This window comes from Eublepharis macularius, chromosome 6 (genome assembly GCF_028583425.1).
Source record: "Eublepharis macularius isolate TG4126 chromosome 6, MPM_Emac_v1.0, whole genome shotgun sequence".
Taxonomy (NCBI): Eukaryota; Metazoa; Chordata; class Lepidosauria; order Squamata; family Eublepharidae; genus Eublepharis; species Eublepharis macularius.
Genome location: NC_072795.1, coordinates 85,195,940 through 85,222,832, shown reverse-complemented (window position 1 = coordinate 85,222,832; position 26,893 = coordinate 85,195,940). Strand labels below are relative to the sequence as shown.

The 26,893-nt window shown below is 42.4% G+C and overlaps 1 protein-coding gene across 1 annotated transcript in view; it reads right to left on the bottom strand.

Annotated features, from left to right (window-relative positions):
- WDR11 (WD repeat domain 11) overlaps nucleotides 1-26,893 on the bottom strand; it is a 90,240-nt gene that overhangs the window by 43,619 nt on the left and 19,728 nt on the right. Inside the window, exons 7-11 of the mRNA XM_054983063.1 lie at nucleotides 21,544-21,655; nucleotides 20,448-20,643; nucleotides 11,468-11,571; nucleotides 9,824-10,000; nucleotides 8,581-8,665 (exon numbers count right to left, since the gene is read on the bottom strand). Coding sequence (XP_054839038.1) covers nucleotides 8,581-8,665; nucleotides 9,824-10,000; nucleotides 11,468-11,571; nucleotides 20,448-20,643; nucleotides 21,544-21,655 — 674 coding nt within the window. The remainder of the gene's footprint in view (nucleotides 1-8,580; nucleotides 8,666-9,823; nucleotides 10,001-11,467; nucleotides 11,572-20,447; nucleotides 20,644-21,543; nucleotides 21,656-26,893) is intronic.

The following is a 26,893-nucleotide window of genomic DNA, read 5'->3' as shown; positions in this document are numbered from 1 at the left end:
TGTTAGTCTGCTGCTGCAAAATAAAGCAGACACCCAGCGGCACCTTAAAGACGAGCACAATTATTTCAAGATGAGCTTTTGTGAGTCAGTGGTGACTTCTTCAGATATGTATGGAAATCAACCTGAGAATCATTCTCACGTTTTCTTTTTCCACATGAATCTGCACTTGAAAGACTCATGACAGAATTCATCCTTGATCTTAATACCCACCCTGCCCAATCTGCCCCATAAGAAGGATTCTAAGTTTGATTTCCACATCTGAAGAAGTGAGCAGTGACTCACAAAAGCTCATACTGAAATAAAAATTAGTCTTTAAGGTGCCAATTGACTTTTGTTTTACATTCATGCTGACTGGCTTTCTTGTGGTTCAGGTGCGATTCTGACTTGGATTTCTCAGCTCAGGCAGTTAGCCATTACCCTATACAAGCACCTGAAAATCTGACACCATACAACATTTGGAACAATTGTGCTTTAGACAATTACAAAATACATAAATGCAGTATCTCTCTATTCTTCTCCATGTCACAAAGAAAATGTGACTCATCTACCCCTTTCATTTTAGACAGAAGCTGAGGAATGGCAAACCCGGCGCCTTAGTAACCACTGGTTTTGGACAAAGTGAAAGAGGAGACTTTGTGGCACCAAAAAATTTTCGGCATGGTAGCCGTCTTGGTCTGCAATAGAACAGCAAGATTGGAGTCCAGTAGCACCCTAGAGACCAACAAGATTTTCATGGTATAAGCTTTTGAGAATGAAAGTTTCCTTTTTCTTTGTATCCGAAGAAGAGAGCTTTGACTCTGAAAAGCTCATATCCTGAAAATCTTGTTGGTCTCTAAGGTGCCACTGGACTCAAACCTTGCAAAATCTTCAAGGCTTCCTGTTTAATTCTGCACCTACAGACTGTGAACAAGGAGGCCTTCCCTCGGCTTCTGCTGCAGGAGAGAAGGCAAGTCAGGCACAGCTGTCCTTGGAGGCTCACTTTAGCTTCAGATCCAGATTTGGGGTGGAGGGCAAAGAAGGGCTGTGAGCCTGTGAGCCTGCAGAGAAGAATGTGGCTTAAAAAAAGAAAACAAGAGAGCCAAGCCAGAGCCAGCCCCAAAGCGGCTGTACTAAAATAAACCCCCAACAGCGCGATCCTATGCAGAGTTACTCTGGTCTATGTCCATTGATTTCATTTTAGATGGAGATGCTTGGCTTGCAGAGACAGGGCAGCCAGATCCAGTTCTTGGCCGAGTCTGCATTTCAGGCTGTAAAAGCCACTTTGGAAGAGCCTTTGAAATGTCCAACCAGCCTCCTTCAGCACCGCAATGGTCTTCTCCTCCTCATGTGGCCATCAGTGGGCATAATGAGCACCTGGCCCAGCTCTCCTCCCTCCTCCTCGTCCTTCTTCTTTCTGGCCTCCTATTGCACCAAGGCCAAGTTAAACGACACCTTCCCCATGGCAGCAGCTGTGTCACCTCCTCTGCTCTCTGGGGCTGAGGGGATCACAGCAGGGTCAGGCTGGGCCCCATCGCTCGGCTCTGCTTTGTTCCCCAGCTAGAGAGCTGGTGGCAACTGGAATTGCTCTCTGGCTCCAACCTGAGGGCGAAGCCAGCCACAGCCAGGAAGGAAGGAGAGAAGCAGGACAAGGCTCCATCCCTGCTACATCCCTATAGGGCCCACCTGCTGGCACCTGCTGAGTGGGAGGGCGGGGCCACCTGAGAGTTAATAGCTGTGAGCTACAGCTGAGAATCTGTGAGCGGAGGAGTCAGAATCCGTGAGCAATTGCTCACGTGCTCACGATAGTGGGAACACTGCTCTCAGTCATCAACCAGTTTCACTCATCCCTCTCTTACACCCCCACTCTTCATCTGTATCACACTAAGCATTTAAAGAAACACACATACTTAAAAACATTACACCTCCTTTAAAAAAACTGCATTAGGGTCTACTCATGTTAAACTAGATCTTGTTCCTCCTGTAATTTCTGCAGTTAGAGAACTATGGCACATAATGTCACGACAATGTCAATTTGATCCATTTTCACATGCTAAATTAACATTATGAGCTGATTCAGATTTTAAAATTGGGAGGAAATCCTTTCAATGGAAGGCTTGGACAAATAGGAGGATTTTTACTTTGGATCAACTGATAGGTTATGATGATGAGTGGTGAGAAATGCTTTTTATTTGTAGGTTTGGATTGTTCCAAAATCTTCAAACCTGTAGTTTTAAAAAGTGTTTCCTCCCTCTTAGTTGTCAGCTTGGGGGGGGGGGGATGTTTTCTAAGCTTTACCCAGGGTCTTTAGTTATGCAGATGCCCACCTGGTTGAAGATAAATGAGCAGCCAGAAAACTTTCTGCTAAAAGTGTAACCATCTAGGTGTGTATTTGGGAAACAAAGACTTGTAGGAATAAAATACCAGAGTGGATTCTTCCTGGAACTTCTAGGAAAAGTGTCTTTGATCTGCCCCTTAGACCTGCCCAGGGAACAGGCAATGGGGTAGAATAAAATCTCCTGGCACAGGGAGGAAGGTCTCTTTAATTTGATCTGGAAGCTGAAGGAGCTGAGAGCAGGCTCCTTGCAGGCAGTGGCCATTGGTCAAGTAGAGAGTTGAGAGGTCTAAGCTGGGACTACAAGGTATGTGTAGACTTCTCAGTAAGCTGGAACTTTTTATAACGTAGAGCCTGCCTTAACAGAAGATCCAAGTTAGGCATGTACAAAGGGAGGGAAAGAGGAATTGAGTTTTTACTGATTTCTTCTGAGTTCCCTTGCTTGCTTTGGGGCTGTACTTAAAAAGTATGAGTGTGAACATTTTTCCCTTTAATAAATGCTTTTAAAATTCTTAAATGCTGGTAGCTGTTCTCTGTACTACACAGACTTCAACTGCTCAACTATGCTGCTTAAAACAGGTGCCACAGAAAGGAGATGGTCTGTTGGCAATTTGTTGATCCTCCAGTGGTGCACAAGCACAGTGCCTGAAGTAACAAGGTGCTGGGTAGCAGGAGACTGGGCACAAGGCAAAGCGTAGAGAGGCAAGCCTGCCCAGGGAATGCGGAGTCTTGGCCCCCCTGGTGGGCAAATCCAAGAAAGGTCAACTAGTGGCAGTGGGTACAAGAAAAAGGAGTGAAAGCTCTTCTAAGAGTTGGGGGTGTTGCCAAGTAGGCCCCCTCCCCTGCTTTGAAGCCTGCTATGAACTGTGCTAAAGTTTCCTGCGTTGCTGTTTTACTGCTACACCAAAGACTGCTTTGCACGTGTGTGTTCTGGTACACGTGTCAGTTTCCTGCCTGCGTGTCAATTACCTTGCTGCTGCAATAGACTGTGTAGTTCCCTGACTCCATGTTTGGATAACTGCACAAAGGACTCTTTTCCTGGGCAGCCCTGCCCTGCCCTGTATCTGGACTTCCCAGTGTGCGTTTGGACTGTGTTACAAGTATGCCCCGTGCCTGCATTGCCATCTGCCACGGACCGTGCCTGTTCCCTGCTTTGGACTGTGTTTTAAGTGTTGTTCCCCCTGCCTCCATGGAAGCCTGCCTCATATGGGCCCAAGCCGCTGCTAGCAGCCGGGCGCCTGCCGGGGAAACCTCCAGCGAGCCTGGCTAGGCGCTCCCTGGTCAGTTCCCACCTGGAGCCTCCCGCGGGTCGGTCGCCGAGCTTGCCCTCGCTACCGGGCAGCCTGCTAATCAGCCCCAGCTATGCCCAGCCGGCATCCATGTTCTCAGGCAGCCAGAAGACCCTGGGAAGAAGACTGCTTTGAGAAGCCATTTCGGTGAAGCGGGCACACCACGTCCGCAGCGAGAGCCCCTCGCCCCGCTCTGCATATCTTAGGAGCCGCCCCGGAGAAGGAACTAAGTGACGACCATCCCAAGCACTTAAAGAATGCATCTCAAAGAAACCTCCGCATTCCAAAGCTGATGACATCAGGACAAGCCCTGTCCGCTGGAACATCCTTTCAGCCCACTTGGATTTCCCCCTCCCTCTTTTGTCCCCTCTTCCTGAGGTGTCACTTATCACAATCTGATTACCAAAGTGGCCCATCCAAGCCATTCAGTAGCCCATTAGACCCTTTGTTTTAATCTGTGAGAACCACCAAGTACAGCACCAGCCCCAGGGTACGTTTTGGGGTATTTAAGCTGGTCTCCCAGACCACTCGGTGCCTCGGCCATTCCCTATCCAGACCTCCTTGCTGTCCGTCTGTGGTCCCAGTGCTGGCATTGGGCCACCCTCGCTGCCGTGTCTCTGCTTCGCTCCAGGATTGTGAGTATTTCCCTTACCATCGTTGGGAACCCGCTAATGCGAACGTCTCTGTATTTCCTACTCTATATTTCTTAGACCTTGTATGTTCCTTGTATGATTGTGCAAGCTAGGCTTACGCTACACTCAATACACGTGTTTGGACCTTACTCCTTGTCTGCCTCTTTTTCACTAGAGTGTCTGGGATCGGGACCTCCGTAAACATAGGTTATGATCCTCGCTTAATATTAATAGTTACAGACTGCTACAGCTAATTCCCCATTATAATAAAGAGCAGTTCTGGTAACAGGGGGCACCAAGTGCCAGGCAGAGACTTAGGGCCAAGCTACACATGACGAATGACACTTGAACGGCAAGTGGACTGAGTGGAGGGCAAGTGAACAGGGAGAAATACACTTGCTGTTCAAGTGTCATTCGTCATGTGTAGCTTGGCCCTCAGACTGCCACTGGTTAATCCCAGACACTTGAGGGCAAGAAAGGGCAATGCTCATGGATCAGTGGGACTGTTCCGCCACACTGAATTATTATCATTTTCATACCTGAGGTCTAGATATAATTTATCATCTTTAGCTGAATGGCAATATTTATAACGACAACAGTTGTTGATATACAAGCATTGCCCTGCAGCACTGAATGTTTCAGAATTTTTGAAAACTCTTATTGAATCTATGCAAAAAACAAAACCTACATATATGTTTATAAATATTTTATGTTGGTTAATGAATATGATATGAATTTTAGGAACAAATGGAATAAAGTGTTAGATTACCCAATTTTGCCAAATCAGTGGGATACACCTTAAATGCTGTACTTGTTATTTCTACAAATCTTAAGCTGCAACTTATTCAGCAAAAAAAAATGTTTAGGGTATACTGAACAACATAGTACCTTTATAGTAAAAGACTAAGAACAGGGTCTAATTGTATGCGGTGTAGTTTACAGGATGTATCTCTTTAGCATATACTCTGGCTATGTCTGGTTATTGAACCATTTTGGAAGGAAGTTATTACTCAGATTAATTTTGTGTTAGAATACCCATTTATCTTTGAGGATGTTTACATACTTTTAAAATACCTACCTGTATCCTGAAATTTAATCTGTATCCTCCATGCACTTACTGTAGCTGAAGGACTTATATTACTCAAATGGCCACCCTCTCATAATTCAATGGATAAAAGGCCTTATAAATGTATCTATATTCAAATACATAGCATATAGACGCAAATGCAGATGAACGTATTAGATATTTGGAAAACTTTTATGGATGCTTATATGTAAATTTCTCACTATTCTTCTCAAATGTGTATTTCTATTATGTTACGAGGCTTATGTTTTTTCTTTTAGTTCTGGCCCCATATAGCTTTGATTTATCCCAATTTCCACACACTTTTTTTGTCTTTAGTTTTTACTTCAGCTTTTTTGGTATTTTCCCAGGTTTCTTCCAGTTCCTTTGAGATCATTTTTACACCAATCTTTTTCTAGAAGCTGATTTTGATTCAATTTTTTCCTCATGCATAATGTTTCTTTTGGTTTCATTTGTCCCGCCCACTCTCACCCACCTCCAATCCTCTTTTTGATGACTGGACATTTATAATCAATTTTATCAAATTATCAATTTTAAAGCTGACAATGATAAATTGAAATTGTTCAAGATTTTCTTTTCGTTGGCTCAATCATCAACCGAAAGGAAGACTGCAACCAAGAAATCAGAAGAAGGCTGAGAATTGGAAGAGCAGCTATGAGGGAACTAGAAAACATCATTAAAGATAAAGATGTCTCTTTGGGGAGCAAGATCAAGATAATCCAAACTATGGTATTCCCCATCACTATGTATGGATGTGAGAGTTGGACAATGAAGAAAGATGACAGGAAGAAAATTGATTCATTTGAAATGCGGTGCTAGAGGAGAGTTTTGCAGATACTGTAAATGGCCAAAAGATAAATAAGTGGGTTCTAGATCAAATCAAGTCACATTTTCTTGGAGCTCTCTCATCCCCACCTGCTTCACAGAGTTATTGTTGTAAGGATAATAATAACACACTTTGTAAACCGCTCTGAGTGGGTGTTGTCTTGAAGAGCCGTATATAAATTGAATATTAAAAAAAAAATTGTTAAAACTCTTCCGAGAAGCTAAAATGACAAACTGAGCCTATCGTACTTTGGTCACATCATGAGAAGACAAGATTCTCTGGAAAAGTCAATAATGCTAGAAAAAGTGGAAGGCAGCAGGAAAAAGAGGAAGACCTAAAATGAGATGGCTAGACTCAATATAAGAAGCCACGTCCTCCAGTTTGCAAGATCTGAGCAAGTCTGTTTAGGACATTTTGGAGGTTTTTCATTCATAGAGTTGCCAGAGATCAGAGGCGACTTGATGGCATGTAACATGACATTCATCATCATCAAACCACTCCTCCCCTCAACCAATTTTGCTTTCTATCATTTTTAAACATCATTTTCATACCACTATATTGACCTACCAACCTACTTGAAAATCCTTATTATTTAAAGCACGTTCAGAACAAAATGAACCATCTCCACAACTGTAAGATTCCTGAGGAGGGCAGACATGCAGTAGAATCATACCCAAACCAATTCCAGTGCTTGTGGATTGACTGCTAAGAAAATCAGGAATAAGTCATGTGTGTGAAAAAGCCCAGAGGCTAGTTCTTATAGATGAACCAATCCTAAATTGATTACATTTTCAAGTAAAAAGGTAAAAGTGAGCCAACTATCCAACAAATTCAGAAATTATATGAAGAGTCATACAGATGCTTCCCCCATTCCCAAATATAATTTATTTGGTTTATCTCATACATAATGAAATGAAGAAAATAAGAAGCATGAATCATTTCTACATTCTTGGTAAGAATATGGACTTTTATTTTCTCATTCTTCTGCCTTTCTTTAAAACTATTTTTGTGATTTCATATTTTGGTGAGGTATTTCCAAGAGATCAGTCACATGGGAAATTTAATTTAATTTAAAACTGAAAATCTTCAAAATGTTTTAAATACTTGGATACCACAGCATTTACGATTACGAAACACTGAAGCAACAGTATCCATTATTAAATAGGAAAAAAAAGATGAAAGTAAAGCTGTGCTTAAATCTTTGCATATAGAACTAAATGTACTGGTTGAACGCTAATGGGATAACACATTTTAAATAGTTCTTTAATTCACAGCTGGGAAATAGTACCACTGGTAATTAACACATTTTATAATTAATTAAAAAAACACAACAAAGGCTGAAAAACAAAATATAAAAATCATTACAACGCTACTAGCAGCTTAAAAAAGAAAAAAGTGCACAAGGTCTGTATGCTTTCTCCAGTTATTACTATGTACAAATCCTACGTACAAATTCTCTATATGATCTAGGTAACAGCAGGACTTTCATGACCACCTAAGCCTCATTAGTTGCCAGTATTCTGGAGCATTTAGAATAATTATAAGCCGGTCTCCACTTTGGTCCACCACACACAACAGATAGTGTATTACCTCTATATGCACATGTACCACTTTGAGATCTGGGAGGGAGTGCTCTTGGTAATGTGTGCTTTCTGTGTACAGAGACTGAAAGAATGAGTGTCTATCCTCAAGTCATTCTGTTAAAAGGAAAGTTAACCATTGCCTTGGCCAAAATGTCATTAAAATATGACCACCATGTTTTGAAAATTTTAATTCTATCTTTGCAAGATGTACCTGTTCTCACTATCTACTTGCTGGATGAAAGGATGCCAAGAGGCTGGTTTGGTCTACTCTTCCCTCTAAAGCTCCCTTCCCCGCTTATAAGGCAAAAGGAGATGTGCAGAGCCATCCGAAGCAGAGTTACACCCTGCTAAATCCAATGAAGTCAGTAGGCTTTGAAGAGTTTGTCTCTTCTTGGGATGGCACTGATGGTTTCCCTTTCGCTTGTCTGTGGGTGAGCAAATGGCAGAAAAGAAAGGATTCAGCAGCCAGTCCCTTGATTTCAGTGTCCTAATTTTACTTTTCATTTAGGAAGAAGAATGGCAGAATTGCTCTTTGGCCATAAGACCATAATCTATTTACTTTAGGCAGTTTTTTCCTGCTGCAGTACTCCAGGGTAAGAGGTGCTTATACTACTCAAGCCTGACCAGCAGGCACATTAGTTACTACTTCAAATATTTATAATGCCAAGCAAGATATAAACTGCTTTTCACAATAAATCATTATATTTACAGAACTGCAGTTCTGTTTGCTAGAAAAGATTACCCTGTCGAAAAATCTTCCTATTTACAATGACACCAAATGCTTGCATTGCTTACAGAACATCAACCACTTTAATCTTCTCCCCAAAGGACCAGCAGCAATTAAAAGAGACTCACTTGACTTCACAGGAATGAATGCTTAACTCTTTATGTAGAAGCCCACTGGTAAGGTTGTACACCAAGACAGAGCCATTGCTTGTTCCTGCAAAAAAGTATTGGTACTTTTATAAAATCCACAGAAGCTCATGAACATTTCAAATATATACTAGGGAAACAAATTTAATTTAATCTGGTGGACAGATTTCCCCATTCTCAGTTCATCCACAGTTCAGTGTCGACACCAGTCACATTTTATAGCTGGTAGCCTAAACTACTGGAAAAACTGGACAGTAAACCCCACCAATCTAATAACAGTAAGGCAGTTGCTTCTACAGAGGAGCTTTTTAGATTTTACGTATTTAATCAAAGATCTGAAAAGTACTACCAATTACGAGGTCCAGGCCAATTTCACAATTATTAAATGTGAGGAATAAAAATTAGGGAAATAAGGAGGATATGTGTGTGTGACTCAACAGCATGCTTTATTAGACAAGTAGCATTGCTGCACAGTTATTAAGATTTATTTCATACATGGGTGTTTCTTTAAAAAAGCCAGTGAGAAATACACCAGATAAGAAAAGTATTCTAAGGATCCAACTTGAGTCACAAGAAATCCAGATTAAAAACTTTAGAGTAGTTGAACCTAAAGAAACCTAAGTTGGATCCTTAAGAAACCAAAGTTGACACTCTCCAATAGTATGTGTAACTGCCAAAGTTGCAAAAAAAATGTTTAAAGGATGCACTGTTAAGGCCAGGAAAAGTACTACTTAGAGAGAATGTAATCAGACCAGCCATTGTTTATTAAAGCCATTAATTGCTTTGAACTGATACAAGAGCACAGTGAACCCGGTTGAAGAATATATACCATTAAAACAATGTCAGATCTTTCTGCATGGCTAGCACTTGGAGCCAGAGTTAAATAGGTATTTAGCAGGATCACTGTAATTCACTACATGTTAAGCATTTTGTATTTTAATCAGTATGAAAATATACTTTTAGCCTAAATAAGTCTTTATCTCAGGAAGAAAAAAGAGTAAAAAGGCAACCAACAACACAAGATACAAAGTCTAAAGTAATAAGCTGAGGCATGTGCAAAGCTTAACCTCTGTTGAAGGCAATAGCATTTATTCTGAAAAAATAATTCATGGGCTGAAGCAGCTTAACGGCATTCTATTTTAAACAGAAATCAGCACTGGTATGGTAAACAATTTACTCATGTGCCTATGAATATAAAAAGCCAAACATCACTTAGGATACTTACCAACAGCAAGGAGGGGCTGATACTGCTTTATATTTTTTGTGGTGAGTGGTGGACACATACGAGTAGCAAATGGAGGTAAAGGAAGTCCTGAAAGAAGCCCTGTTAACAGGAACTTGAGATGCACTTCTTGCACACAGTAACTTTTCAGTTGATCTTCACCAGAAATCATGCCTTGACCTGTTTGATTGTGAACAGAAGAGACATACACAAAAACCAGGGGTTTTTGTCAATAGATAATAACCAAATACAAAATACTATAAGCTATATAAACTAGAAATGTCATCATATTTCTCATCATGAGTTATCATCATTAAACAAGCATCATTTCAGCACGTCAGAGGAATCACAAGGGCAACACCACACTCACTTCTGTGGAAGAGATGTTATTGGTGGAGTATGTCATTTGCTTACATGAGCTGCAGATTTAAATAGCTTTTTACTTAATAAAAAAACATAACAGACAATTTTATTACCTGTTGATTTAATACTGAGCTTACACAATATTACAATTTCCACCTCACTGCAATAACCCAGCTTTTTATCTGGGAAGATAACATTTAGAGAAATTAGATATTGAATCTCATGTGAAATAATGAAATATGATTGCTTAGTAACTAATTCCAGAGGGGCGACCATGTTAGTTGGAAGCAATAAACACAATCAAGAATCTTGTGGCATCTCAAAGGACTAGCATAAACTTTTATATTTGTTTTCTGAGCTTAACACTTCATGCATCTAGAGGTGGCCTCTAGCCCCTGAAACCTGTGCCACAATAAACAACATCCGGCTTTTCCTGAGTCAAGAAGAGCGGAGAATATGCTGAACAGGTGCCCCGATCTAATAGTGGGGCTGATGAGACTGGATAAACTAAAACCAAACGCAAGAGATATTGTATTGTCGAAGGCTTTCACGGCCGGAGAACGATGGTTGTTGGGGGTTTTCCGGGCTGTATTGCCGTGGTCTTGGCATTGTAGTTCCTGACGTTTCGCCAGCAGCTGTGGCTGGCATCTTCAGAGGTGTAGCACCAAAAGACAGAGATCTCTCAGTCTGAGAGATCTCTGTCTTTTGGTGCTACACCTCTGAAGATGCCAGCCACAGCTGCTGGCGAAACGTCAGGAACTACAATGCCAAGACCACGGCAATACAGCCCGGAAAACCCCCAACAGCAAGAGATATTGTTGGTGCGGCGCAGAATGTGGCAGTGGTTTATTACCAGTTCTCGACATGTATGTCTTCAATAAGGAACTGGTTCACAGTTTAGTGGTGCTTTTAGATCCAGCCTTATTTTCAGATATTCAAGTAAAATCTGTGGCTCAAACTGTTTTTTGTCAAGGGTGGATCAATCTAAATGGTTCTGCAATTATGTAGAGGCGAGTAGTCCCCATGATTTCAAATCTTAACAAGAAATGGACCTTCCATGACAATGGGACAGTAGGACCCTGCCCCCAACCCCTTAATCCCTAGGCCCAGTAGAAAATACAAGGTTGAGGGTATGGTGGGACAGCTCCAGGCATTTTTCCAACATTCAGTTTAAGCCAACATTCAATTCTAAACCAACAGTTGATCAACTGTTCATTCATATTTACATGGTGAGATTATTCTTTAATTCAGTGCCTAGTAAACACCTGGCTTATACATTCTTACCTATCATATTATCTAATGACAAATCTGGAAGTTTGTTCTGAGATGGTCCAACAGGAATTCCACAGAAAGAGACAGGTGAATACAAAGGAGATGCACTTGAATTGCTGAAAAAGAAAACCATATCACTTGAGCATACAACATTCTGTCATATTGTAATATGACCAAGCAATAGAAGACAAAATTGGCTATGTGGTTAGAAGCAGACTTCATTATTAACTGAAGGAGGAGATTTACAAATCTTCTTTTTTCTTGCTGGGTATGAGTGGCAAAATACTGTACTAGAGGACATTGTTGGAAAGAAGGTATACTCATATCAGCCCCTAATATTGGAGGGCCAGCTCGCTACTGACAGAAATTTCTGGGGTTCATTGTGTTTCATGCTCAGAACACACAGAAATACTGAGTAATACAGAAGAATTCTTTCCAGCTCTGCTTGTCATAGCACATAACAGTGGGTATTTTGCTATTGTTAAAATATTATTTCAGTTGACAAAGTGATACTGAAGAGGCAAAATGAGATGCAATCTTGTTATGTAAACAGTGATTTTTCTCATAATAGCTGTTTAATAAACAAATAAAATGGATCAATTTTCTCCTGCATTTTTAGCTCAGTTTAGTATTGGGGTAGCCTACTATTCTTTAAAGGTCTGGGAATGGAAGAACCTAGCAACCAAGATAAAACTGATCAATGGACAATCTGGCATAGCAAAACTGTATCAGTCTCTTTTGAAGGCTATCAATCTTGGATGTGTATTTCTCTGAAATATGCATGGGGAATGGGGGCTAATACCACTGCCAGTATGCTTGTTGCTACACACATACCTATATAAATTTTTGCATGTAGACTTAGAGCTAAGCTACATGAGACAACTTATGTGAGTTTGTGTGAGTGGTTAGAAATACGTACGCTCCAACCTCCCTGTGTTGACTTTTCCCCAAGCTGAGCACATGTCCTGTAACTTCAGTCCATGCACTGTCCTGTAACTTCGTGTAGCTGCATTTGCGATTGTCCATGGTCATAATCAGAGAGTCACCAGTGCAGCATACTAATTTTGGTCAGCATGGGGGAGATGAGGAAAGTGATCCCAAGATGCACCTTCTCTTTCCGCATTTGGCAAAATTCAACCTTGTTTTCAATGGGAAATGCAATTTGGGGCTTTTGGGGGCCATTTTTGGACCAAATTTTACCAATTTTGCTGGGGATCTATGCCTAACTTTCTTCTAACAACTCCCCAAGTTTTATGAAGATTGGACTTCGAGGGGCCATTTTATGGCCACCTAAAGAAGGTGCCGCTAATTACCTCTAATTTCCATTATTCTGTATAGGGAAAATGAGGGGAGCTATCTAGGGGGCTGGGGGTGGAATTTTGCAAGCAAAATCCACCAAATTTGCAGGGGAGATACTCCTAACTGTCCTCTAAAGAACATCCAAGTTTCAGAGAGATTAGACCGGGGGGGGCAATGATCCATGTGTGTCTGGAGTGGAAATAATTTTTCCCACAATAGAAACAAATGGAGAGTGGCTGGTCAGCCTGCTCAGGGGGTGCTGGGTTTTTTTTGAGGAGGGGCTTTATTTTGGTTCTTTTGGGCTGTCTGGTGTGAAGACTGTAGTGGAAGATTTAAGTATGAAGCTTCCTTTCTCGGTGGTCTGGGAGTAGATCAGTCCATACTATTGGGAAGCGACTCCTCAGTGCAGGGTCAGTTGACCTGATTGATTCCGGAAGGGGAGGGGCTTCCTCGGCTCTTCAGTTCTTTCCCAAGCCTTGAGTCCCTGTTAGCTTTTGTAGCCTTTGGGTAATTCCCCTCCACCTTACTACATAAATTCTACATACTAACATTAACACAACTTGTAATAAACATGTTGACAACTATATACACATCCAGATTCCAACCCTCACACTCATAACCCCTTCTTTTGTAGTAGGCGTACTGTAGCACACCCTCTTTCTCTGTTGGGTGGGTTGGACTGACCCACTCCCAGACCACTGAGAAAGGAAGCTTCACAGTAAGTGATACTTAAATCTTCCATTCTCCAGTGGTTCATTGGGAGTGGGTCAGTCCATACTATTGGGACATATAAAAGCAGTGTGTCCCAGGGAGGGTTACTCAACTATTCAGATTTAGAGCATGTGTTTGAGTACTCTTCTCTCAAAAGCGGCCTTGGCTTTATCTTATAGTGCCTTGTAAAAGAGTGAACTAATCTCCAAGTGGCTGCCTTACATATCATCTCTAAAGACGGACAGCCAATCTATATGCAGCCAATATGGCTGTGCCCCTGAGAGAATGTGCTGTGATCCCCTTTGGCGGTTTCAGCTCTCTAGCCTTATAGGCCCAGACAATACACTCCCACCTGCTCAGGGTGGAGGAAGATACTCTATTCCCCATTTTCTGATAGACTTAGTTCTATCTATGCAGAAACTAAGGGCACATTGAACATCTAGACAGTGCCATTGCCTTTCCTTTTGATGCTTAGGGTTTGTACAAAAAGATGGCAAATTAATATCCTCACCCCTATGAAAGGCAGAGTTAATTTTTGGAATGAGGGCCGGGTCACGTCTCAAAACGACTAACATTGTGAAAAATGCACAATTCCTTATCTACTGATAATGCATTTAACTCAGATACACTTCTGGCTGAAGTAATCTCCACTAAGAAAAGTGTTTTGAAAGTTAATTCCCTTAGGGGGCACATTGCCATTGGTTCAAAGGGTTCTTTAGTCATTGCCCTCAACACTATGTCCAGATTCCAAGTGGGGAACCTATGAACTTGAGGTGGGTTAATTAAGGTCGCACCTTGTAAAAACCTTTTTATATGTGGGTGTTGTGCTAGGGACTTCCCCTTCCTGCACCCCCCTATGGCTGAAATAGCTGCCTTCTGCCTTTTCAAAGTGCTGGTGCTCAAGCCCTTGCTCAGACCTTCCTGTAGAAAAAGAAGAACTTCGTTAACGATGATCGGTAGAGGATCCTTCTGCCTGCTTGAGCACCACTTCTGGCACACTTGCCAAGTGGCATTATAACTGCTACTAGTAGATCTCTTCCTTGAGGCGAGCATTGTTGAGATCACCTCCTCTGAGTAGCCTAACTGTCTAAGCTGGTGGCATTCAATCTCCAAGCAGTGAGCTGGAACATCTCCGGCTGTGGATGTAGGAGGGGCCGTTGAGTCAGAAGATCCTTCCTGATAGGCAGGCGCCACGGTTCCGCTACTGATAGGTTCATCAGATCCTGGAACCATATTCTCCTGGGCCAATGTGGTGCTATCAGTATCAGCGCCCTTTGGTCCATGGCTTTCTGCATCACTCTGTGGAGCAGCTGAATTGGCGGAAAGGCAAACACGAGCCTCCTTGGCCAATCGCAGTTCAGGGCGTCTGTGCAAAGGGTTTGCGGTTTCCTCCTTCTGGACATGAACCTTGGTACTTGGCAGTTTTGACTGCTGGCAAACAAATCCGTGTCCGGAGTGCCAAACTTGTTGCATACTTGATGGAAAACTTCCCTGTGCAGCATCCATTCTCCCTGATCTATCTTTCCTCTGCTTAGCTGATCTGCTAGGACGTTGTCTAGTCCCGTCACGTGAACTGCCTTCAGAGATAGGACTTTTTCTCTGCCCATTCTAGAATGAGACTGGTCTTCTCGTTTAGGGTCCTGAACTTGGTCCCTCTTTGTCTGTTCAAGTAAGATTTTGCCGTCATGTTGTCTGTTCTTACTAGGACATGAGTTCCTGCCAGGTGACTGAACTGTAGCAACCCATTCCTCACTGCTCTCAGTTCTAGTAGGTTCATGCTCTTGGACTTCTCATTCTACTACCAGGGCCCCTGGGCAGTTCTGTTCTGGAAGTGAGCTCCCCAGCCCCAACAACTGGCATCTGTCGTTATCGTCACTCTCTTTGGTTCCCTGAGGGAAACACCTAGCCAAAACCTGTTCGGATCCATCCACCACTCCAACTGTCGAAGAATTTTCTTGGCACCTTTACCATGACATACCTTCTTCAAGTTATTGCCCTCTGATACAGAAGCAAGGACCATTGAAATGGGCATATGTGGAATCTTGCCCATTGCAGCACATCCTGGCATGATACCATCATGCCTACCAGTTGTGCTAGAGCCATGACCTCTTGGTATGGATTCTTCCAAATCTGTACAGATAATGTAGTTTCCTTTGTTGTTCTGGGGATAGGAACATTCTGTTCTCTACCGTGTCCAGTAGAACTCCCAGGTGAAAAATTTCCTGCAGTGGAGAAAGAGAACTCTTCTTTGTGTTGACCACAAAGCCGTGTTTGTACTGCTTCCAGTCCCATTTGCAAGGAAGACATCTTTATCAGGATGTCATCTACATAAGGAAAAGGTGATATCCCTTGCAGTCTGAGTAGGGCCATCAGTGTTACCAGAACCTTGGTGAACTCTCTGGGCGATGACTTGAGCCCAAAACGGAGCACTCGATATTGAAAGTGCTTCCCATCGTAAGCAAAACGGAGAAATCTGTGGTGTGTCTCCTTTATGGGAATGTGGAGGTAAGCCTCCAAAAGGTTGATGGAAGCCAAGAAGTCTCCCTTCTGGATGGCCGTCACAATCAATCGAAGGGATTCCATGTGAAACTTGCAAGTCCGGATGAATCGGTTCAGCCACTTAAGGACCAGCATGGCTCTGATGTCCCCATTTTTCTTGGGTACTTTGAAGAAGGTGGAGTAAACTCCCTGGTTTCTCTGACCTAGCGGAACTGGTTCTATCGCCCTTATTTCTAATAAGTGTTGGATCGCCTGTAATAACAGCCGATGCTTTTGAGTGGATGGACTTCTGGGTAACTGAAAGACGCAGTCCGTTGGTCTTGTTACAAATTCCAAAGAGTATCCATTTGTTACAGTGTCTAGTACCCATTTGTCTGAGACCATTTGATGCCACACATCCGCAAATTCATGAAACCTGCCCCCTGTCTTGGTGACCAGGCTTGGGGCATCGTAGTCATGCAGAAGGCTCCTTTTTCTGCTGTTTGTTGTACTGTCCGAACTTGGAAAAGGCTGTGGATCTATTGTCCAATCTGGACCTGGGTGCCAATGCCCTTTGGAGGATCTAGAAGTCCCATACCTTGGAGCCTTCTTGAAGTCACTAAAGGACTGAAACCTTCGCTTCCTTTGCACATCTCTCTTTTTAGATGGAAGCACCTTTTTCTTCTCCTTGTCTTCCACAAGATACCTCTCCAATGCCTCACCAAAAAAGTCAGCCCCTTTAAAGGTGACTGCCACCACCTTCGCCTGAGCTGAGGAATCTACATCCCATTTCCGAAGCCATGTGTTCCTTCTAGCCACGACATTGAACCCCATGGTTCTAGAGGAGAACTGGAAGGCATTCATGGATGCATCCGCAGCAAAGGCCACTGCAAGTGGAATTTTCTTGACCATCTTTGATTTCCTTCGGCACGTTACTCTCTGCTTTGGCCAGATTGGATGCCCATGAGAAGGCTGCTCTAACGAAGAGGGAGCCAGTCACTGATGCCTTGATAGATGTTGCCGAGGCCTCAAAAATATTCAATGCTTCTGTCACATGGGTCCTTTGGAAGGCTGTCCACCCCCATAGGAAGCATAGAAGTGATGGCCAGGCTAGAGACTGGGTCATCCGTTATGGGAAACTTGACCTCCATAGCTGCGTCCGGAGTAAAGGAGTATAACTTGGACACAATTGGCTGCGTGGTTTTTAACTTTGCCGGCGTCTCCCATTCCGCCGTCATGATGTCATGGAACACGGCCGGTAGCAGCACACCCAGTCGCACACTGCCTCTCTTAGGCAAGGTCTGTTCGAACCCCTGTGGAAAGCCAGATTCCGTGTCCTTTTTCTCAGGCCACGATGGCATAATCTCTAGGACCCTTAACACTTTGGGTAGGAGTCTGGCAAAAACCTCCTGAGGAAAGAGCCTCACTTGTGTCGTAGTGGTGCTATCCTCTTCCTTCTCTGATAGCTCTCCCTCCTTGTTGATGGAGGATAAGTCTCATTTCATCCTTTGAAAGCTCATCTTCCAAAGGGCTTTGTTCCCCATAAGTGGAACTCTCCTCTTCCTTTCTCATCTTGGACTTAGGTGAGGAAGGTTAGGGCCCTCCGTGTTTGCCTATCTTTGCAGTATGTGCCCAATTGGGTTGCCTACTTGCCCTGTCTGAAGGGGAGGGGCCCCCTTTTACAAAGCTGTGCTCCTTCAATACCTCCTTAAATTCTCTCCGCATTTCAGAGCCAAGCCAGGTTAATAGTTGGGCTTTAACCTCCTGACTTGTGGGGTCTGATCCATTATTATTCCCCCTTTCATCCCTTGGGGAATGATAAGAAGAGAGTGAATTTGGAGACCTAGGGAGTTCCAGGTCAGAAATAGCACCACCTGTCCCTGCCATGTGTGTTAGTCCTGCCTTAGCAGCCATATAACACTTTTCCTGCCAAAAAAAATATGATTAATCAATGTATGGCCATTTGCAAAAAAGGGCAGGAAGGAGGCAGGGAAGAGCAAGACCAGTGGAGAATAAAATTCTGGCCTTGGGAGGCCTCTTACCATTCCATTTGCCGGTGAGCCTTCCCCTGATGTGCAGAGAAGCTTCCAGTCAGCCGCGCAGGAGCTGAAGCAGAGGCTGTTCAGCCCGTCATTACTCCTGCCGGCTTCTTCTGACTCTACCACTTTTCCCCTGACGAGGAGCCGATCAGAAAGGGAGCGGGGTTCCTAGCCCGGAGGCTGGAATGTGACGCAGGAGTCTCTGCAAGAGCCATGGAAACTAGGCCTGCCTAGCGCCATTGGCCTCACCGCTCGCTGCCACCGCTCGCTGCCACTTCCGACATGGGAGCCATGGAAGCTAGGCTTGCCTAACGCCGTCGATCTCCCTGTTCATGGCCGCTTGATTCTGGCACGGGGAAACGGCCGGGGGGGGGGGGGGGGCTGAGAGCCCTTCCTTCCCCTATGAGCTCCTTTCTCTCTGTCTGCCTCAGGTTTTTTTTTTTGATCCTGTGCTTGATGGAGCACTGCAGTCAATGTAGCAGGGCCAGGAAAAACTGAGAGCCAAGGAAGCCCCTCCCGGGATCAATCAGATCGAATGACCCTGCACTGAAGTCGTTTTCCAATAGCATGGACTGAACCACTCCCAATGGACCACCGGAGAATTGAGAGTGTCCCTGTGGCCATGGCAGCCATGATCTATGTGTTTCTGCAGAGGGAGTCAGTTTTTTCCTGCAATAAAAACCAATGGGGTGGCTGGGGGCATCTTTTTTGCAGGGCCATAAAATGGCCCCCATGGCCCAATCTCTCTGAAACTTGGGGGTCTTTAGAGGACAGTTAGGAGTAGGTTCCCTGCAAATTTGGTGGATTTTGCTTGCAAAATGCCACCCCAGTCCCCTAGATAGTTCCCCTAAATAGCTCACCTAGGTTTGCTCTGTACTGCCAAGAAAGATTTGAGCATGCACAAAGAGAAGGTGCAGCATGGGATACCATCCTTTGTCTCGGAGGAATCCCCTACATGGGATCTGATTGCCATGTGGTTGAAGTGTGCAAGTGAACAGGAAAGAAATGGGGGAAACACATGTAAGTGCAATCACGCGTTCTCTAAGTGTAATTCATCTCATGTAGTTCAACCCTTATAAACAGACTATTTATGTATGTGGCCAAAGATTCTGCCATCGCCGTGATTTAAACTCTTTGCTCCTATTTCTGGTTAACTACTAGATCCTACAGCTACAGAAGGACTAGCTGCCTGCTTCATTCACATACCTGGAAATGCAAGGTAGCAAACTACATTTCTTCAACTCAAGCTGAGACCGTAAGGACTGTCCTGAACTTTCCACTGCTTGAGGAAGAGGAAAGGCAAAGCAATCACTGATGTGCTTACACAGATGTGATTACCAATTGACAAAATAACCCTCAAGAAACACTTGCAGGGTGTTTCCATAAACTGGCTGTCCTTTTTGGTAGAATGCAGAGAAAGTGGGTCTAAAACTTTTCCTTTTCGGTCATTGTTTTTACTAGAGTGCTTTTTTTATTTACAGAAAGCTAATAGGGAGTTGTAATTGGCTATATCTTGGAGACATTGTTTGCTGTTGTACAGGTAACAATCTAAGTATTTTGCCACTAGGGTAGTTTTTTCATCCCTCTATGAAATATACTTAAGTAGAAATAATATCCGACAAATTCATCAAGAAAATTCTAGTCCAAGAAACTATTTTATGTGGTCTAGAGAGATGCAGCCCTTCCTGACCACCTGAATACTTCTTGACAATCAAGAGAATATTTACATCCTAACAGAGAGAAGCACATATAGGATTGGGGGGGGGGGGGGAACCAAGTATCAAAAACATTAGGATTTATTAATGTTAGATGCTTTCCCATGTTTTCTTTTAAAATTCATGACAGTTTGTTAGTTGTTCAATATCTTCCGTTCAAACCATAGTTTTGTTGTTGAAATAAAAACTTGTAACTTTGTAAAGGAACCATATTGATGGGAGTTATTTCACATTCAAAAAAGGGGAAAGATGAATCTATGCAAAAAGTAATATTCTATCTCATTTTGAAGTGTGTTCTCAATGTTTTCTATGCAGCCACAAACAAAAATAGCTTTGTGGAACTTCTTCTACCCCAAGGTACAACAGAATTGGCCTGGGACAGGAATTATACCCCACATACAATATGTGTAAGTTTTCTCACAATTTTGTTTGAGTTAAGAGAGGCTTAAATCTGTAGATGGTAAAAGAGAACTCATCAATACACACCACCATTTCTGAAAAATGAGATGTCATACAAATTGGGGCTCATGTAGCAACAAATAACCCATTATGATCCAGTATACACATATTAATATACAACATGGGGAGGTTACAGAACTTTTGTTGTAGTATGGTCCATGCTGAACAAACCTCAACTTTGGTTATCAATGCTAACTGGTACAGTACTATAATTACTTTCATGCATTCACTACATAAATATGTTCTCTTGTGTACAGTTAAAGCAGTAATAAAAACTGAAAACAAGGTTACCTAGTGCGTAGACTTCGGCCTGAAATGGTAGATTTCAACTCCCATATCATTACTCTGCCATCACTGACCACAAGAGCTGCAGAATTTTCATTAATTGGACAACACACCATACTGAAGGGCCGAACTGTCTTGGTAACTCTGATAGCATCACACTGACTTCGTAAGTCATAAATGAGCTCTTGAATGGGATCAGGGTCTGTGAATATCAAAATACTTGATGTCAAATAATTATAACTTCCAAGTTCTCTTGCCAGTTCTGCTATTGGTAGGTAATACTGAGCTAAATAAGGAAGGGGTTTTTTTGTTAATACATAGGCACCTAGGCCATATTGTGCCATGCACTGAAAAATAAACAGATATAAAGTCAGAGAAACTAACAACTGAACAGACAAGAAAAAAGAACAATGTATAAATATTTATCAATTAATTATGTTTATAACCTGTGAAAATTAAACCCTTCAACGGTTCTGTAATGCTTATCTTTTTGACAAGAGACCACATCCTAGGAATATATTTTGCTAGTGGCAAAGCATTCCTTTGATGCGAGAAGACTAGAGCCAGCAGAAGAGGCATGCTCTGTCAGTAGAAAGCTCTTTACACCAAAGGAAAGTTTCTCCGCTAGCAGACCAGATTCACAGGATCCAGCCTGATGAGTTCAAAGATAGTTTATTGTACAGAGATCATCTTCATTGCAGTCAAATATCCTCAAACTATTGGGGCTCTAAAATATATAACGATGGTAATCCTGATTGCATCACATTGACTTTAATACTAATATCAATACTGACTTTTAACTGTGGTCCTCAAAACAAGAGCAGCAACAGTTACCAGAAAATCAGACAAATGGAAAAGCTTTAATTTCTCTCTTAATTGCACTGCCAGGAGCTACGTTGCTCTAAAAGTCATCTTTCTTGTTATTTTAATATACTGAAAGCCACCTTGGAGATCAATTGACCAAAAGACAGAGTATAAATCTTTAACACAAAGATCATAGTAAGCTGACAGGTCAAATTTTAACAACGATAAATGAAAATTTTGACTACCATGTTGAAAACAGTATCAAACTCTAGTTTTTCTAGACATTTGCACTCCTCACCTGGATCGTCACTTGTACTGCTTATATTGCTGACAGATCTGCGAACTCTCAAAGTTATACAACCGTTTTCATGTAGGCAGAACAATCCATCACGCTGAACACATGGGATTACCTAAACATTGCGACAAGTAACCTCAGTTAACATTTTTCCAAGGTTCTAAAGGAAACAAAATTAAACTAAGACTAATCCCACTGCCATCAGTAAGCACATTCAGACATGCCCTTTCCGTAAACAGTTGCTGCTACCGCAGTGGTGCTCTGCATTACATCAAGATGCCTGTTAATAGGTGTATGTTTATCACAATTGTGTGACTAAGTCTGGAAAACTGTCTTAGAAAAATTGGGAACAACCTCAGCTACCTGCTTCCACCAGATTCAGTTGTCCTCAGGACTGACATAGAGGAAAGGTACAACTGTCTCAAAGTGGCTCTGAATGAAAATGCATTGGGCCATGATTTAAGTATTGATAGGAGGTTCATCTTAAAGCACAAGAAGATCATGCAGAAGCTTATCTGGGTTTCAGGGATACCATAAACATTTGGTATCTCTGAAATCCAGGTCAAATCCTCTAATCCAATTTGGCAGCATTAGAGAATCTCTAATTTATCCAGCCATTATTCCCTATGGGGAAAAATTATCTGGAGGACTGGGAGGGGACATTTTTCAAGCAAACTCCACCTGATTTGCAGGGAACTTACTTCTTCCTGTCCATTAAAGATTTCCCCCCCCACACACACACACACCAAAGTTTCAGGAAGATTGCACCCAGAGGCCAATTCTATGGGCCCCTGAACAAGCTGCCCCCAGTCACTTTCCCTTGTTTCCTAGGGAGAAAACATTTCCAAGTAACCTTAAGCAAAGGCAATCACTAGCCAAAAGATAATTCCAGTGTAAGTGCTGCTCCCAATGCAAGCAGAGCCAACAAAGCCCATTAGAACCAAACTACAGCAAGGGATGTCAAACCAGAGATTCCCAGCATCAAACTAGAGAATCTCAAAATGAAGCAAAAGATGATACTCGCCAGACAAGTTGCAGAGTTTAAAAAGTGGCCAGCAATGGCCTGAAGGGATTTTTCAGAGCTCAGGTGGGGGTGGCAGCAGGAAGGGAGGGGAATTTTATGACCCTTGCCTTTTGAAGAAAAGCAGGCAGCAGAGGTGGAGCAGCAGCAAGTGAGAAGGCAGCAGTGCAAAGAGGTTTGAAGCACCAGGGCAAATTCAACAGCAAAACAGTGGTGTGAGGTTGGCGGAGGGCAGGAGGCAACAGGCAGAAAGGCTGGGAGAGAAGCCAGCCAAGCATGGGGAGCCGTGAGGGCACAGGAAGAGAGAGACAGTCTTGCCTCCTCCCCTTTATGCCTGGAGAGAGAAAAAGACAGCATGCAGTGTTTGCTAGATGTAACCAAATGAACTTGGTTTAATTTGGCCCATTAGTATCCAGCTTCCCAGATCTGATCCAGGATCCTCTATTTTGAACCAGCATAGCCAGATTTTGCCAGATCAGCATAAATCTAGCTAATGAACAAGTAGGCAAATGTTGGATTGCACATCTCTAGCTCTATTTTTCTACTGGTTGGGATATAGAGCATAGAACAGGAAACCAGAGGGCTGGGATTTTAAAATCTTAAATTGCTCTGGTCACAACATGACAGTCCCGCATAGGGGTTTACCAAAAGCCATTTTATACTGAACACATTTAGAGAGTTCATCACAGTTGAAAAAAAGTCTATATTGAGAATACAATTTCAGTCATAAGAAGTTGGAGTTGAGGGATGTGCCTTCAACTGCTTCAAATCATTTCTCATGGAACATACTTAAAGAATTGCTGTGGGAGATGAGCTATCTCTAGAGTGGGAATTATCTTGTGGGGTTCCACAGGGCACAATCTTATCCCCCATGTTATTCAACCTCTATGTAAAGCTGTGACGACTGCACTTAAAAGTAGATTTCCTATATGCAGCACAATCAGAGAGCTGGGAGGGAAAGAGTTAACTATTGCCTGGAATGGAGAGCTTGAGAGACAGGCCTCACCCTCCTCTCTGATTGGTCAGTTTAGAACCAATGTAAAGTGAGTCCGTTGGTTTCTGACAGGATTGTTGAGAGTGTGTGAATGAGTCTAACAAGGGAGCTCAGACAAGTTCCCTTTGGTATGAGAAAAGAGAAATCTTGTGCCTTAACTGTAACTTTACTGTCCTGAAGAATTCTATTTAATAATTCAACATGTAAGTGTCCACATAAGCTGAAACTTGTTTTACACAGAAATGAGAGAACTGGGAATGTGTTTTGGCAAGAGTGATTGTATAGTGGGTTGAGACTCCCTTTCAAGACAAAAGAAGGGTTTTATCTTCTGAGGAGATGATTAAGTCCTGCCTAGTTTTTAAAAAGGGGTTGGCTCTGAGGAGGATTTGCTGTAAATGGAAAACAGTTTTAAACTAACTCTATGAAACCTGAATTGTCATAGGGAACTTTGTGAAGAAACATTGTTGCTGTAACTAAAGTACTAAGTAAAACATCTCTTACTGTTAAGAACCAAGAATATATGAAACTAAACTTCAGGGATACTATCTTGTCTGTTACTCAAACTGTATTCTGTACTACCAACCCAATTTTGGCTCAGCACTTCCATTCTCTGACTCCATTTATTCATTCCTTGCCTGTTAAACAGAGTTGTTAGTTCTTTTTGAATGCTATCAGTCCCTGGTGCTATTTCCAACAAAAAGTACGAAGATTCTTGCTTTTCCCCATCAAGTTCCTGGACTGGGCTAAAAAGCCAAAATTATATGGGCCTCTGAGGACAGAACAATCATATTTTTAAAATCTCAAAACATGTTACTTGGGGCTTCTCAGTCAAAGCTGGGAAACTGAAATTTGGCAGGAAAATCTGTCTCAGAGCGAGCGAGTAAAGGGGGGTACATCATAAAAGATTTTACGAAAACTCATTCTTAGCTATAGAATTGGATACCATCAAGGGACAGATGACACCCAGCTCTATATCTCACTATCTAAATCACCACAGGATACAGTAAAGATCTTGGGTTGCTTCCTGACAGCTGTGCTCTGGTGGTTGAAAGTGAATCAACTGAAACTGAACCCAGACAAGACAGAATTAATGCTGGTTAGCAGGCAGAGATCTTGAACGGCAACGTACTCCCCACTTTCGATAAAGTTGGTCTGACCCTTGCAGACTCATTTAAGAATCATGGGGTTATACTGGATTCTGTACTACTGCTAGAAAAGTAAGTTAAGGCAGCTGCAAAAAAAACATTCTACAATCTCAGTCTAGCCTGGAAGATGGCCCCCTACCTGGATACAGCTGATCGGGCCACCTGAATCCATGCCATGGAAACATCAAGACTATAGTAATGTATTGTTAGCAGTCAGACCCCCCTCATGTTGAGGGTAGTTTATAGATATAAAATCATAAACTTCCTTCCTCATATAGCATAAGTGCAGACACTGCCTGGCCCAAAATGAAACAAAATGGATGCCAGCCAGGTAAGAGCCTGGATATTTTAGAATGAGAGTCAGAGGGGCTGGCTGACTAATGCCCCCCTCTACATTAAAACACATAATTTAGGAGAATGGGTCTCCTAAGAAACTCCTGACTAATATCATCCACACCCAGCCTCACTTCCCCTCACTCATTTACCCTGATTAAGCACCACCTAATGCTATTCACCAAACCTGGTAGCTTTTCCCATCCAGTACTCACAGGGTCATTAAGCAATATTCACACTCATTTACCACCAGAACACCCATCAAGTTATTGTTTTGGGGGCAAAAACGTCAGCGTGCCTCAGGGAGCATTTTGCCCTATATCTGGGCTCCCTAGCTACCTCTGTGTGTGTGTGTGTGTCTCTCTCTCTCGGTACAAACACACACACCCAAATCCATTTGGGCCTGTTCTCCATGAAACACTTGTCGTTTTGCTGCTGTCTCCATGGACCTCTATCTCTGAGACTGGTAACTATTTGCCTTCCCAGAAACTGCTTTCTTCTCCTTTCCTCCCTGATTTTTTTGATTCTTATGTGTATGCTGTGTATGGTTTTGTATATGTTTGCTCTTTTATTTCTCTTTTAATTAAAAAAAACCTTTCCAGCTGAACATCTTCCTAACTTATTTCAAGAGTTCTCTTAAGGGAATAATCTCTGTAAACATAGGCGGAGAATCCCAGTTATACCCTCTCACTTGTCTCCTTAAGCAAATTCCCCCAACTAATTAGGAGACTGCCTGTTTGGGTAACAGTATTGTATACAGGTCTCCCGTCTAAGTTAACTTAGAGATGTCAGTTGGTGCAGAATGCTGCAGCTTGGTTATTATCAGGAGCTAAGAAGAGCATGAATATCACTCCCATTCTGCAATCACTCCACTGGCTATCTATCAGCTGCTGGACTCAATTCAAGGTATTGACCATCACATACAAAGCTCTTCATGGCCTTGGTCCATCTTATCTACAGGACCGTCTCTCTTCCTTTGTTCTACCACAACAGCTTCATTCATCTGGATCTTCTGCAGATGCTACCTTGCAAAATCAACAGCTGCCGATTCATGTACATTCTCTGTGGTGGCTCCCATTTTCCTGGCTTTTCGCAAACTGTGCAAAACTGAATTATTCAAAAGAGCTTTTTACTTAGATAGGAGGGCTGTGCTGTAAGTAGGTGGTCTCAAAGAGATGCACAACTAAAGGGACAGGGCCTATAGACTTTACCACTACGTACTGTCTATTGCTTGAAGTACAATCCTACTGGATAGCTTATATATTGTTTAATGTGTCAGTTTTAGAATTGCTTATGCTTTGTTTAGCATTTCTTCAACTCTATTATATTTCTTCTAGTTTTAAAGCCGTGCAAATTTGCATTTATATACTTAATTGCACTGTTTATTGAAATGTGTTTAAAATTGACTGTACTGACTCACACTGTGTAGTCCGCCTTGAGTTGCATTGAGAAAGGCAGATTCTAAATAACATAAGCAAGCAAACTATTCACAAGGATTATTCAGGAGTCCATATTAATACATTTCAAGAGCGGAAGTGTATTTGCAGAATAATTTAAAGTTTCAATATTCTTGAATGCTTGAAACTTCTGAGGTAAGTTATATGAAGGTTATTTTACTGATGGATAGAAAATGTTTTTGACCAATACCTTTAAAATGCCACCATTTTTGCTGTCATAAATTTGTTCTAGTGTTTATTCCACCCACACGCATGAGCACACATGCTTTATTTTCACAGATTTACAATAGCTGTAACGTTCAGCTTTATATTTCTCTAGCCCACATAAATTAATGATTGCATAAGATCAAATAAACTCAGATAAGCCCTCAGGCTTGACTTAGCTGCCTAACCAAGCAGAGGC